Below are 14533 nucleotides of genomic sequence, written 5' to 3' on the forward strand. Positions count from 1 at the left end.
GTGAGTTCATGATGACAGGGGAGTTGATGGAAGGTGGGGGCTGGGGAATGGGATGATTGTTGGTATATGGAAGTGTGGGTAGTAGGTGCAGGGCAAGAAGTGGACGTAGGCAGTGGTAGCCTGTGTTGTTCTTCCACGTATTGAACTGGAGGTGGGGGAGTTGGGGGGAGATGTTGGTGCTGAGAAAGCATTGGGTGCCCTGGCACAGGGACATGTTTGCTGAGGGGGGTGTGAACAGGAGAGCAATTGTCAAACCTATTGAAGTATTGCTTCTTGATTAATAAGGTGTCAAAAGTTATGGGGAGAAGGCAGGAGAATGGCCTTAAGGATGATAAATTGTCTGTGGAGTGACTCGATAGGCCAAATGGCCTAATTCTGCTCTAATAGGATTATGGTCTTTCCTGTATCTTACCTCTCACCCATCAGTTTCCCTTCTGAAAGAATGTGTTTCAAAACCTCTCACCCAGCACATTCCAGCTTTTTTCACCAAGCAGTTCTCTTTTTTTGTGTTTGGCATATTATGTTAGTTAAAAAGTTTCTGGAGATTTCAACACTGCAGTTGGAGAATTAGTTGGGGACTGGTGATGAAGATTAAAGGTAAAGAATATAAACAGAGATCATAAGACATAGGAGCAAAATTAGGCCATTCAAGATGGAAGCTGTCATTGGCACTGGTGGTATGGTGCTCTCAGGTTTTTGTATCTTCTGTCTGATGGATTGGAGGGGATGAGAGAACGTCTTAGGTCGGATGGGGTCTTTAATTATGCTGGCTGCTTTACTGAGGCAGTGAGAGTCTATGGAGTGAAGTTCTGATGAAGGACCTTAGCCCGAAACATCAACAGTTTGCTCTTTTCTATAGGTGCTGCCTGGCCAGCTGAGTTCCTCCAACATTTTGTGTGCCTTCCATGGAGGGAAGGCTGTTTTCTGTGATGTCATGAGCTGTGTCTGAAAGGGTAGGAGAGTCAGAGGGACCTGAAGTCTCACCTGGAAGGTGATTGAAATCTAGAAAGCACTGTCTGAGAGTGTGGTGGTTCATTTTGGTAGGTCAAATATGATGGCAGAATATAGTATTGATGGTAAGACTCTTGGCAGCGTGGAGGATCAGAGGGATTTTGGGGTCTGAGTCCATAAGACACTCAAAGCTGCTGCGTAGGTTGACTCTGTGGTTAAGAAGGCATACGGCGTATTGTCTTTCGTCAACTGTGGGATTGAGTTGAAGAGCTGAGAGGTAATGTTGCAGCTATATAGGACCCAGGTCAGACCCCACTTGGAATACTGTGCTCAGTTCTGGTCACCTCTCCACAGAAAGGATATGGAAACTGTAGGAAGGGTGCAGAGGAGATTTACAAGGATGTTGCCTGGATTGGGGAGCATGCTTTATGAGAATAGTTTGAGTGAACTTGGCCTTTTCTCCTTGGAGAGATGGAGGATGAGAGGTGACCTGATAGAGATGTATAAGATGATGAGAGGCATTGATCGTGTGAATAGTCAGAGGCTTTTTTGCAGGGCTGGAGTGGCTAGCACGAGAGTACATAATTTTAAGGTGCTTGGAAGTAGGTACAGAGGAGATATCAGGGGTAAGTTTTTTTTACACAGAATATTGAGTGTGTGGAATGGGCTGCTAGCAATGGTGGTGGAGGTGGATACAATAGGGTCTTTTAAGAGATTCCTGGATAGGTACATGGAGCTTAGAAAAATAGCGGGCTATGGGTAACCCAAGGTAATTTCTAAGTAAGTATATGTTCGGCACAGCATTGTGGGCTAAAGGGCCTGTGTTGTGCTGTAAGTTTTCTGTTTTCAGAAAGATTCAAAACATTTGGATAAGCCCTTGAAATGCCTTGGCACAGAAGAAGGTTTATGAATGAACGTTGGGTAATGCGCTTCTTCAAGCTCAGGACCTAAAGTCTGGCACAGACGTGGAGACAAAGGGTCTGTTTCTATGCTTGTATGACTCTGTGTACGAAGGAGAAACCTGATGGTTGTTTCAATTATGCAAGAAGCCTTAATTGGAAAAATGGCCTTGTTCCAAACCAAGGTTTACTATGTTGTGTGTGTGATTCTGGATGAATGTTGAGGCCATTGGCTGTTGGCCTCACCACTGGTTCCGATCCAGTTGTCATTTGATACCCACACACATTGACTTTTGACCCAAGAGTAGCTCTTTCTCTAGAGAGGGGAGCCATTTAAAGGGGACCCAACGAGCAAATTTTCTCACACATAGGGGGATGGGTATATGAAATGAGCTGCCTGAGGAAGTGGGAGAGTTGGGTACGGTTATGACATTTAAAAGGAATTTTGACAGTTACTTGGATAGGACAGGTTTGTAGGGATATTGGCTGAATGCAGATAAAGTGGGACCAACTTGGTGAACAATGTGGTCAGCATGGACAAGTTGGGCCAATGGGCCTGTTTCCATGTTGTGTTAATTTATTTGCCCCACATGAGCACTGCCATGGGTTATGGCATCTTTCAGGACCTGCTTGCTGTCAAGGAGTTGTATAGCACAGAAGAAAGCCTTTTGGCCCAGCATGTCCCTATAGACGTTTTTGCTCATCTACACTAATTATATTTGCCTGTGTTAGAATTTTTAAAATTTAAAGATGAAAATAACCGTATTTGTTATGTGTACGTCAAAACATAGTGAAATGTGCCATTTGGATCAATGACCCATACAGTCCAAGGATGCACTGAAATCATGCTGCAAGAATGACCTGCCTCAGGTGCTAATATGGCCACAATTTGCTCACCCATACATCTTTTGAATGTGGGATGAAATGGGAACATCTGGAGGAAACCCAAGCAGTCGTGGGTAGAGCATGTAAGCCTCTTCAGGCAACGGTGGGAATTGAACCCTGATAGCTGGCACTGTAAAGCATTATGCTAGTCATTACACTACTATGTCACCCTATTCTTTATGGAATGAGCTGCCTGAGGAAGTGGTTGAGGCAAGTTCAGGAACAACTTTTAAGACAGGTATATGGATTGGGAAGGTTTAGGAGATTATCGGCTAAACATTGACAACTAGCTTGGATAGTGTATCTTTGTTGACATGGACCTTTGGGCTGATTGGCCTGTTTTTATTTTTTTATTTGGAGATGCAATGTGGTAACAGGCCCTTCTGGTTCAACAAGCCTGCTCAATTACACCCATGTGATCAGTTTACCATATGTCTTTCGAATATGGGAGGAAACCAGAATACCTAGAGGAAGCCCACGCAGATATAGGGAGAACATACTAATTGCTGATAGAGGTGAAATTGAACCTGGGTTGCTAGCATTATAATAGTGTTAGGCTAAATACTACATTACTGTGCCACCCCAAAGCATTAGACACTTTCAAGCCAAGATCAACCAAGTCAATTTAGTTGAGGAGCTAGGCAACACTGAAGCAGACCATTTGGCCCAACTGGTCCATCTCAACGAAGACATACTTTGTGCTATATAACTCTGTCACAGTGAACCTGTCTCTCAGACTCGAAGGTGAACGTTTTAGTGATATTGGTTGAGGGTACTAGAAGAAAGCTCTTGATGCTTTTTAGTTGTGGTTTGGTAGCGTCATTCCCTCAATATTGGACTAATATCATCGTGGATTGATGTACTCAAGCAAGGCACAATCCTAGAGTCCAACAGTGAATATTGTTTGATGCAGCAGAGTCAAGTCTCTGTGTGGGAAGTGGGAGACTGAGGGAAGGTATGCGGAAACGCATTGTTTATTTCAATGTCTGCCTTGTTAAGGCCACAGAATCGTTGAAATTTGCGGCTGTCTTAAATCTGTCTGTTGCTTTCTACTGCTAGTTGGGTGTGGTGTGCCTGGCTGTCTTGAGAAAATAACAAGCTCTGATACTTGTTTTGTTTCACAATTCCTTAATATTTCCGTTCTGGCTGAAAGGCGAAAAAAGTCTTCTCAGCAGCACTTCCTGGAAAGTTTGTAGGAAAACTAAAAACAATGTAAAGTTATCAAATAATAATCCAGTTACTCCCTTATTTGTAAGGTTAGTGCCCTTGATGTTGATGAGAATTTAGAATTTCTTCTTTCCTGCTGTCCTTTTTTGTGATTCCTCATGTTCCAGGCACCTTTCACTTAATTGAAAGGGGCAGTGGAAACCTTGAGGTCCACGTCCATAGATCACTCAACATTGCTACTTAAATTGATAGGGTGAAGAAAGTGTATGCTATGTTGGCCTTCATTAGTCAGGGGATTGAGTTCAACAGCCATGAGGTAAAGCTGCAGCTCTGTAAAAAATCTGGTTGGATCATACATAGAATTTTGTGTTCAGTTCTGGTCACCTCATTATAGGAAGGATGTTGGAAGCTTTAGAGAGGGTGCAGCGGACATTTACCAAGATGCTGCTTGGACTGCAGAGTGCATGTCTTATAAAGAACTGCTGAGTGAGCTTTACTTTTTGGAATGGAGGAGGATATGAGGTGTCTTAGTGGAAGTGTACAAAATGATAAGAGACATAGATTGAGTGAATAACCATTTTTCCAGGGCGAGATGGTTAATATGAGGGGAGCATAATTTTAAGGTGAATGGAAGAAAGTATTGGGGATATAAGAAGTAGTTGTGTTTTCTTTTCAGAATGTTAGTTGCGTACAATACCCAAAAGATCAGTACGACATCTACTGTGCTGTTTATATTCTGTGAACCTGACTGGAGAACTGCTGTGAAAGTATCATGTCCCTAGGTCAGACTGCCATCAAGGGCACCTTCAAAAGACGCTGCCTCAAGAAAGTGGCATCCATCATTAAGAGACTCTCACTATCCAGGACATGCCTTCCTTTAAAAACAGCTTCTTCCTCTTTACTGTCAGATTTCTGAATGGTCCATATTATGGGGTTAGTAAATTGTGGACGTGCTGTGTTGGTGACAGAAGCATGACGACACTTGTGGGCTGTCCTAAGCACATCCTCGGACTCTGATGCAAATGACACAATTTCACTGTATATGTTGATGTTTCGATGTACATATTAAATAGAAAGCTAATCTTTAAAAGGTTTGCCTCGGACCTTCATGTTCTGTACTGAACAGAAAAGGAAGGTGAGGTTTTAATTTATTACTCCTTATGGATTATAAATGCTTAAAAGGGTAGAAGTGAAGAGGAGGAATTATGGGGGAAAACTGCTACTTTTAGGTAAGAAGTTCTCTGTGTAGCATCTGTGACTTAAACCATTTGGCAACAGGCAATCAACCACAGGTTCGTGTAGAATATTGAGTGGGGAAGCTATTGTTAAAAATACAAAGTTCTGGAGACTGTTAAGACGGTTTGATAGTTGTAGAAGGCTGGAATATTCTCTCTCAGTTGAATGTAAAACAGTACAGTGCAGCACAGTGCCTCCTTGGCCCATGGTGTCTATACCAACCATGACACTAATTCAAATTAATCTCACCTGCATGTGCCTCACATCTCCCATTCCCTGCCTATGTGCCTGTCGGAATGCTCTTAAACTTTGCCATTGTAGAAATTTTGTAAACCTCATTAAACATTCTCCTTAAAGTTATGCCTTTTAGTAGTGCATGTTGGATGATCACTGTTGAATCTGATTAGGAATTCAGGAATTTGAATATAGATAAGTGTGAGGTGTTGCATTTTGGAATGTCTAACCAGTGCATGACTTGTACTATGAAAGAGAAGGCACTGGGTATGTCATGGAATAGAAGAATTTTGGAGTGCATAGTTTGTTGAAAGCAGTGTCAGGGCACCGAGTACAGGAGTTGGGACATTATGTTGCAGTTGAAGTTGTTGAGGCCACACTTGAAGTGCTGTGTAGGGATTTGGCCCTTCAAGAGGACCACAACCTTGTTGTAATTTGGAGGTTTGTGTGCCTCAGTGACCCCGGAGAGCTATGCTGTCTGGAGTCAGGGCTTTCTGCTTTAGCCCTTGGTAGGGTCAGCCATGCTAAGCAGGTCAAAGGGTAGGGGCCAGACTACCGTAGATTCCGGACTACAGAGCGCACCTGATTAAAAGCCGCACGCTCTAATTTTAGAAAGAAAATCAATTTTGTACTTGTACAGGTCGCACCGAATTTTAAGCCGCAGGTGTCCCACGTTGTAATATGAGATATTTACACAGAAAGATATTACACGTGAGGATTTTTTAACTTTTAATTAAATCCGTATGGTAACATAAACAAATACATATTGCAAATGCTTTTTTTCGAACAGTGCCTGTAACACAGCTACTTTTAAATATACATACGTATCGGTAACACACAAATTACGTTGTGTATACTTTTTTACTGAACAGTGCACGAACAACATTCCAATATCTCCTAACGACTGGTAAAAAAATATATATACTGCAGCCTACCAGGAAAAGTCATTGATCGCCTTCTTCATCTTCCTCCTGTGCACTAAAACCATCAAAGTCCTCTTCTTCAGTGTCCGAATTGTACAACCTCAGGATCTCGTCACTCACTTCAGTCTCTTAGTTGTCGCTCTCACTTGAGTGCACACGGTCCTCTTCATCAAGCAGCAGTCCAGCCTTTCGAAACCCGTTGGTGATGGTGGATGTTGTGACACGGCTCCACGCATTTAGGATCCACTGGCAGACTTGAGTTAAAGATGCTCTTCGCATGCGTCCTGTTTTGGTAAAGGATTTCTCGCCGCTTGTCATCCAAGCCTCCCACTCAACGCGCAGCGCCACTTTAAATGCCCGGTTCACGCTTATGTCCAGTGGCTGCAAATACTTCGTGGTGCCCCCAGAAATCACAGCTGGAATTGAGTTTGTACTCTTGATGGCAGCTTTCACTGAATCTGTTATATGGGCCCTCATGCTGTCCATAACGAGCAATGCTTTTTTTCTGTGAAAAAATCCCCCTGGTCGCTTGGCGTAGCACTCTCTCAGCCAATCCTTCATTAGACTCTCTGTCATCCAACCTTTCTTAGTGACTTTCACCATGATTTCTTTTGGGAATTTTTCCTTTGGCATTGTCAGCCGCTTAAAAATCACCATCGGTGTAAGCTTTAGTCTGGATGCTGTGCAGCTCAGAACACAAGTAAAATGTGTTCTCTCATGGCCACTTGTTTTCAGTGTGATGGACGAATCACCTTTTTTATTAACAGTCCGAGTGAGAGGCAGGTCAAACGTCAAAAGGTTCTTCATCCATATTTACGATATCATCTGGCCCGATGGAATTCTCCGCTATCTTTGTTTGACTGAATGTGCGGAAGTTAGCAAGTTGTTCCTCGTGGTCGGGAGGGAGCTGCTGACACAGAGTCGTGCGTACCCTGACAGACAGGCCTTTTCGTCTCATAAATCTAAAACACCACGATGGCCCACCTCTAAAATCTTCGATTTTCATTTTGGTGGCGATTGCTTTAGCCTTCAGTCTGATCTGCACGGTGGAAACGCCGCGGCCGCCTGCTCTCTGTGTGTTAACCCAGTCTTCAAGAAAGTTTTCAAGTTCGGGCCATCTGCTATGATTACCTCTGAAAGCTTTTGTCGTCTTTTTGCATTGACTCAGTTCTTCACGCTGGCGTCTCCACCGTCTCACCATTGATTCATTTATGCCAAGATTATGTGCAGCAGCTCGATTTCCTTCTTCAACCGCCAGATTGATCGCCTTTAACTTAAAAGCTGCATCATATGCTTTTCTTCGAGTGTTTTCCATGTTGATGAGGGTGAGTACAAATGACTGATTTACAATGATTTAATTGTGAAAGTGCGCTTGATTTATCATACAATTTCATTGGACCTCTGTGAACTACTCATCAATTTTATTGGTCTTGCTATGTTCCCAGCCCCCTCCTTGGTGAGAATCGCAAGAGCACCCGTTTGGGGGGGGGGGGTCCAGTAGACCCAGTAGGAGAGAGAGAGAAATGTGCCAAATTGCACGTTCTACCCGGGATACAGAATAAGACGACAGCGACTATTGTCTCATGGAGACCACGTGAAAAGCCCTCGGGCAAGGTGGGCTGGTTGAGAGAGAGATTGCATCATCCCAACCTGATTGACACCTGCGACCCCGTGAGGAAGTATAAAGGAGAGTCTCAGGGGGGACAGCCCCCTCAGACGCACCAAGAAAACACGAGAGTGTTCCCGCAGCAGCGGGAAGCCATTCTGAAGGAAGCCACGTGCGTTAGATTCCGGGATTAGAATTTGTGGCTGGAATCACAGAAAACAGCTTTTAACTAACATCGGGGCGAGGAAACCAACGCTCCCCCGATTTCACGGAAGATTCATCAAGACTCGGCAAGTTCTTTCTCTTCTCCCTCAACCTCTCTCTCTCGGTCGCCCCACGTGAAACCCAGGGATTTTCAAAGGGCTGAGGCCTGCAGACTTTCTGAGTGACTTTTATATTTCCAACGGACAATCTATTAACCCCTAGACAACAGCAGAGCTCACTTCTTAATGATGATTATTACTATACCTGCGCTTTAGATTGAGTGTTGACGATGTGCACTATCTGAATGTATGTATTAACCCTACTTTTGTGTCCCTTTATAAATAAAACGTTTGAAAATAGTGACATCAGACTTCAACAGACCTCTCTATCTTTGCTGGTAAGTTCTCCAGTTACGGGATTCATAACAGTCTACTGTTACGAGGCAAAATGTTTTTGGCAGCATGAAAAAAAAACATGCATTAGCCGCACCATAGTATAGGCCGCAGTGTTGCTGCAGTGTTCAAAGCGTGGGAAAAAAGTAGCAGCTTATAGTCCGGAATTTACGGTAAATGGTCCACCTGTCCTCCAGGTTCAGGGGTTCAGCTCAGGGCTAACAACTCAGACTGGTAAAACAAATCTGTTATGGAAACAACAAAATGAAGAATCCTTCCACATCTGTGTACGGCAGTACTCTTACGTCTCCACCTGGGACTTGCATGACTGACAGTAAACTGTGGAAGCTACTGACACGATGAAGGAAGCTGTGAATGCTGCCAGAGATGGAGGACCTTCATTGCTGCCCTAAATGCCAGCAACATAACAGGCGAAAGAAGTCTTCTTGTTATAGGAAAGTTGTGCTGAAACTGGAAAGAATGCAGAGATTTGAGGATGTTGCCAGGTCTAGAAGGCTGAGTTCTAGGGAGAGGTTGGCCAAGTTAAATCTTTATTGTTAAGAACATAGATGAATGAGAGGACAACCTTAGAAATCTTTAAAAATTATGAGGGGCACAGATAAAGTGGGTGATAACATATTTCCTTAGAGAAAGGGAGTCCAAAACTAGGGGGCATAGATTTATGATTTATAAAGATTTAAAAGGGACCTGAGGGGCAACTTTCTCATGCAGAGGGTGGTGAGTGAATGGAACAAGTTGCCAGAGGAAGTGATTGAGATGGGTATAATAGTATAATTTAAGAGGCACTTTTTTTACGTTTAAGTTCTGTGCGAAAGCCAACAGCTGTCCGTCGTTTAAAAAATTTTCTAGTCTGTAACTACACAAATGTGCACTTTTACGGCAAGATTCGACACTAAACATGTCGCTTGTTTTCGGTAGATGTATCCTGCGCATGCGTAGTAGGGGGAGATTCGCTGAAATCACCGTTTCAATGTGGATAGTTATTTTTTAAAACGCATAGTGTGGACGCCTATCGTTTTTATGCAAAACCGGCGTTTTCAAAATTATCCGGTCTCGTGTGGATGTAGCCTGTAGTAGCCCCTACCATTGTCATGGAATTCACCAGAGTAGTTTATAGTCACAGTTGTTGTTCACTGTTATAATGAAGGAAATGTAACTCATTTGTTCACAAATTCCTAAAATCTACAGAGAAATAAGGAGATTTTCAGTTTGTTGAAGTATGAGTTAGGGGGAGTTGGTAGTCAGGACAAGGGGATCTGCTCTTTGAATAGCTCTGTGGGAAATGTTTTTGCCTTGAAGGGGTAGATGGAGTCTTTAAGACCTCATTTACTTTACTTCCATTTCCCATTTTGACATGTCAGTCCATGGCCACCTCTACTGTCATGAGGGTACTTTCAGGTTGGAGGAGCAATACCTCATACTCCATCTGGATGGCCTTCAACCTGATGGCATGAATATCGATTTCTCTAATTTCAGGTAATTTCTCCCCTTCCCCTCTTACTTCCCCATTATGGTTCCATTCTTACCCCTTCTCTCTTACCTGCTCATCACCTCCCTCTAGTGCCCCTCCTCCTCCCGATTTTCCCATGATCCACTGTCCTGTCTTATCAGATTCCATGTTCTTCAGTCCTTTACCTTTTTCACCTATGCCCTCCCAGCTTCTCGCATCATTCCCCCTCCTCCACCCATTCACTTTCCGCCTCACCTGGTCTCACCTACCACCTTCCAGCTTGTACTACTTCCCCTCTCCCCACCTTAGTCTGGCCTCTGCCCTCTTCCTTTCCAGTCCTGGTGAAGGATGTTGCCCTGAAGCATCAATTGTTTATTTCTCTCCATAGATGCTACCTGACCTGTGGAATTCTTCCAGCATTTTGTTTGTGATTTGGAAGACTGTTTCTTCTCTCTTCTAACGCTATATTATTCGCTCTTTTCTCTTGTTTTAAACTATATTGTTGCACTTCTGTAAGGAATGATTTGACTGGATGACATGCAAGCAAATGTTTTTTCACAGTATCTCCGTAAATGTGGCAATAGTAAACCAATTGATTGTTGGGGGGGGGGGGGTTGGTTCTGTTGAGGAGATGATTGAAGATTGTAGTCATTTTTCTCCAGAGGCCATGCACCCATCATGGCCATTCTAGGCAAAAAAAATTGGACTAAGTAGGAAATGATCCAACTAGTCCCTGTTGCTCTTTGAGAATATTGCCCCCTGTGTTGTAATTAGTTTAGTTAATTGTCATATATACCAGGATGCAGTGAAGTTCCTTGCTTGCATGAAGCTCACAGAGTAAACAGTCTAATCTGATGCAAGGTTTCTACCAGTAGCATTGACAGTTCATTTACCCCCACAGATGCTGTTTGACCAACACATTCTTTCAGCAGGTTGTAAATACTCCAATGGATTTATGCTTGAGTGAAACTTGATGCATGTTGATGTCATCTTTTCACGTAGGTGAAGGTCAGCTGATTGAGCGAGGCATTCAGACAGGAATGATCAACCCTGGAGGTCCCTGGATGACATTGCAACACAATGGGCCAGTGGCTCACTTTGACTACAGCATCCGGGTCAAGTGCGAAGAGCACTACTATGGGACCGGCTGTAACAAGCTCTGCCGGCCACGGGACGACTTCTTCGGCCACTTCATGTGCGACCAGAATGGGAACAAGCTTTGTATGGAGGGCTGGATGGGTCAGGACTGCAAAAAAGGTAAAGCAAAAATTCCCTGTGGCATCTATGGCTTGAACAATATAATTTGGCTTGTTAGCATATTGAGAATGGAAACTAGTGTTGAAAATAGAAAATTATGAAGGCTGTGGGGAAAGTTCAACATTTGTGGAGGGCAGGAGTTTGTTCGCATGGTGCAGCACAGGAACAAACCCTACAGCCCACAATATTTGAGCTAACTTTGAAGTCAACCCTAACATTACATCATCCTGCACAGGAGCTATGCCCCTCTATTCCCTGCTGTTCAGTTTCCTGCCTAAATGCTACTGTTTAAACCATTACAGTTAAGGAAGTGGAGGGGGAGATGTCCAGGATACCCTGTTTGGGTGTCTTGTAAGTATTTGTTGCTATATCTGATTCCATTATTTCCCCAGCAGTATGTTGAAGGCACCCACCACTGTGTTTGAACAAAAAAAATCTTGCCTTGTAAATCTCCTTTAAACTTTTTTCCCCACTCACCTTAAAGCTACATTATAGAGCAGAGAGGTGGATTTGAAGGGGATAAAGCCTCCATATGTTTTAACTTCATTTAATAGACTGAATCCGTCGCTAGGCGGAGACGCCCTCTGTGTGGACAGACGGGGGCTTGGCTGTTGTCAGTCAGAAGTCTGACAGTGAGGTGATGGAGGATGTCCACTTGAGCTATCCAGTAGGTGGTTGACTTGGTAGTCCATGCTGAAGACACTGACTCCTGGGATCCAGAGCGCAAAAGTAATTCTAAAATACTTCAGTGAATGATGGATTGAGAAATATCCTTTTTTTTAAATTTCAGCCATATGCAAGCAGGGTTGTCATTCAATCCACGGAGGGTGTGATGTCCCTGGGGAATGCAAGTAAGTAATCAGTTTCAAGTTTTATTTAGAAAGATGCAGCATGGTAGTTGGCTCATTTGGCCCAGCGATTAATGTAATTTTTTTTCTATTAATATATAGTTAGTGTGATGAGAATGGGTCCAGAGTTAGTGGTACAGTTAGTCCCCGAATTACGAACTTCCGACTTATGGACAACTCGTACTTACGAACCAGGGAAGGAGAACGCTGTCCACCATTTTAAGTCATTGCTGTTGACACTGTGTTGAGTTTTTAACTTTGTATTTGGCTTAAGTTTTTCTTAGTAAGATTAACCCTGCCCACAACCCCCCCAGTTCCGGTCAGCTGGTGGTGCCGTGAGATCAGCGCGGGGCTGGAGAACAGAGGTTTCTGAGTTCTGTGTTTCTGAGTTCTGAGTCCTGTGCTGGGCTGATGTCGATCCAGTGACTCCTGTACCATCCCTGTTGGGTTGATGTCGAGCTCACAACTTGACCTCATAAAAAAAAAACACTGCCACCTCTAGTTTAAATTCCCATGCAGAATATTGTGGAGGATCAAATGCCCAAACCCAGCACAGCCCCACTTGTCCCATTTAGCCTGTCTCAGTGTGGTGGACCTCGGGAGCCACCTGCCGCCCGCAGTGTTTCTGTTCCATTGACGGGAAGCGATTGCGATTGAAAATAAAGTGGAAATAATAAAGCATTTGGAAAGAGGTGAAATGCCATCGGTCATTGGAAAAGCATTAGGCTACAGTCGGTCAACAATTTTAAAAGATAAAGTGAGAATAATGGAGCATGTGAAAGGCCCTGCCCCGAAGAAAGCTACAATTATTACTAAGCAACGCAGTGATTTAATTATTGGAATACATACGTTTCTTAAGTGTTTTATATGCATAGAAAGGTAAAATATATACTATATACCAAGACAAACATTTGACTAACTGACGCTAAATAATACCGGATGTACCTGTTCTGACTTACGTACAAATCTGATTTAAAGATGGGCTCAGGAACGGAACTCGTACGTAACCCGGGGACTGCCTGTACAGTGTGTAAAGGGGATTTCTTCTTTTTCTTTGTTACTGTGTATGTAATCGAAAATGGCTTCTTTGTTTTGTTAAAAGTAGGAATGCTTCTTTGTTGCGAGAGAGTGCTGGAAGCTTGTTTGGGTTAAAATTTACTGATAACGAGAATTGTATTCCTTTGTAAACCAATTGGGATTAATGTTCTTTCTTCTGAGTCTGTGAGCTATTGTTGGCGGGATCTTGGGGAGATCGGCGTGAGGGGGTAAGAGAGAGAGGACGCGATGCTGTAAACTGGGCGAGGAACGGACCCCAAGCGGGGGTCCGAGGCCAGGAGGTACTCCAAGGAGAGGAGATGAAGCCAGATGTGCTTGGTCGACCACTTCAGATGTTCCTAAGCTGCGAGTCGAGGAGTTCGGAGGGGATCGAATGGTGGCCAGAAGACTTCAGTAATTGAGCTCCAATGGTTGTGCACGAAGTGGTTTGGACTTTGATAAGTTTGGCGCCTTTTCTTTATTTTTTTTCCTTCATATATACTGTATCGTTATTAATCACTTAGTTATAGTAACCTTTATAAATTGTACTCAGTTAATCGCATATGGTGTACTGTCTGGTTTTGGGCGAGGCGGGGACATCACACAGCATCCACACCAGCTGATTACCCAGTTTGGCGGGGCTGAAGGCTGCTCCCCTTAGACGGAAACGAGCTGAGTGAGCCTGAGGCGACCCAGGGGGTTACATTGTGGGGGCTCGTCCGGGATTGATTTCTGTAGAAGCTGTGAGATCACCCTCTTTAAATTATGTCTGCGGCGAAGAGCTGGTGTGCCTTTGTGGGTGTGCGATTGCTGGTTATCACTGTGTGTGTGTTGGGTGGGGTGGCTGCTGTTGGTAGCCCGGAGGTCGTTGTTCGAGTTCAGACTAGCGCTGACGAAATGGTGGTGGGACCATGGGTTGTCCGTACTGTTCGGGGAGAGAGGAGTGACAGGTTGGGATGTTTCAGCAGTAGTAGGCTCCGCCCGGTTGTTGGAATAATGTCCAGCCCTAAAGGGGTGGAGGCGTGGGTGGAGCAGACCTCTCAGTTGTTAGGTGAGTGGCAGTGCTTGGCTGTGGGAAAGTGACAGGAATTGGTTGGAAGTTTGAGTGGGCGGGCTGGTGGCGTTGTTAGAACTGTCAGGTACAATTACCTCGGGGTGACAGCTGTCAGTTATGTGAAAGTGTGGGGAAAATGCGTGTGGTTCGACTGGAAGTCAAATGCCGCAGTTGGGGGGCTTATCATATCTGTGGCAGGAGATTGGTGGAAAGTTTTTAGGGTATCCCTTTTGGCTAGGGGGGCAGATAAATTGCTTGCGGTGCTAAGGGGATCTGTCAAGGGGACCAGCTCCTCCCTCAGATGTTCAGTTGGTCTGAGAGGTGTCGGGAAACTTAGAGGAGGCCCAGTGGGGGAACGGCTTGGGGTCTCT

At 44.2% G+C, this 14533-nt stretch overlaps 1 protein-coding gene across 4 annotated transcripts in view; it reads left to right on the top strand.

Annotated features, from left to right (window-relative positions):
- Positions 1-14533, top strand: part of jag2b (jagged canonical Notch ligand 2b) — a 318921-nt gene that overhangs the window by 201652 nt on the left and 102736 nt on the right. For all 4 annotated transcript variants that reach the window (XM_059960819.1, XM_059960812.1, XM_059960807.1 and 1 more), the window contains 2 exons: positions 10971-11225; positions 12016-12076. In XM_059960819.1, the coding sequence (XP_059816802.1) occupies positions 10971-11225; positions 12016-12076 (316 nt within the window). The remainder of the gene's footprint in view (positions 1-10970; positions 11226-12015; positions 12077-14533) is intronic.

Source organism: Hypanus sabinus, chromosome 2 (genome assembly GCF_030144855.1).
Source record: "Hypanus sabinus isolate sHypSab1 chromosome 2, sHypSab1.hap1, whole genome shotgun sequence".
In the NCBI taxonomy this organism is placed as follows: Eukaryota; Metazoa; Chordata; class Chondrichthyes; order Myliobatiformes; family Dasyatidae; genus Hypanus; species Hypanus sabinus.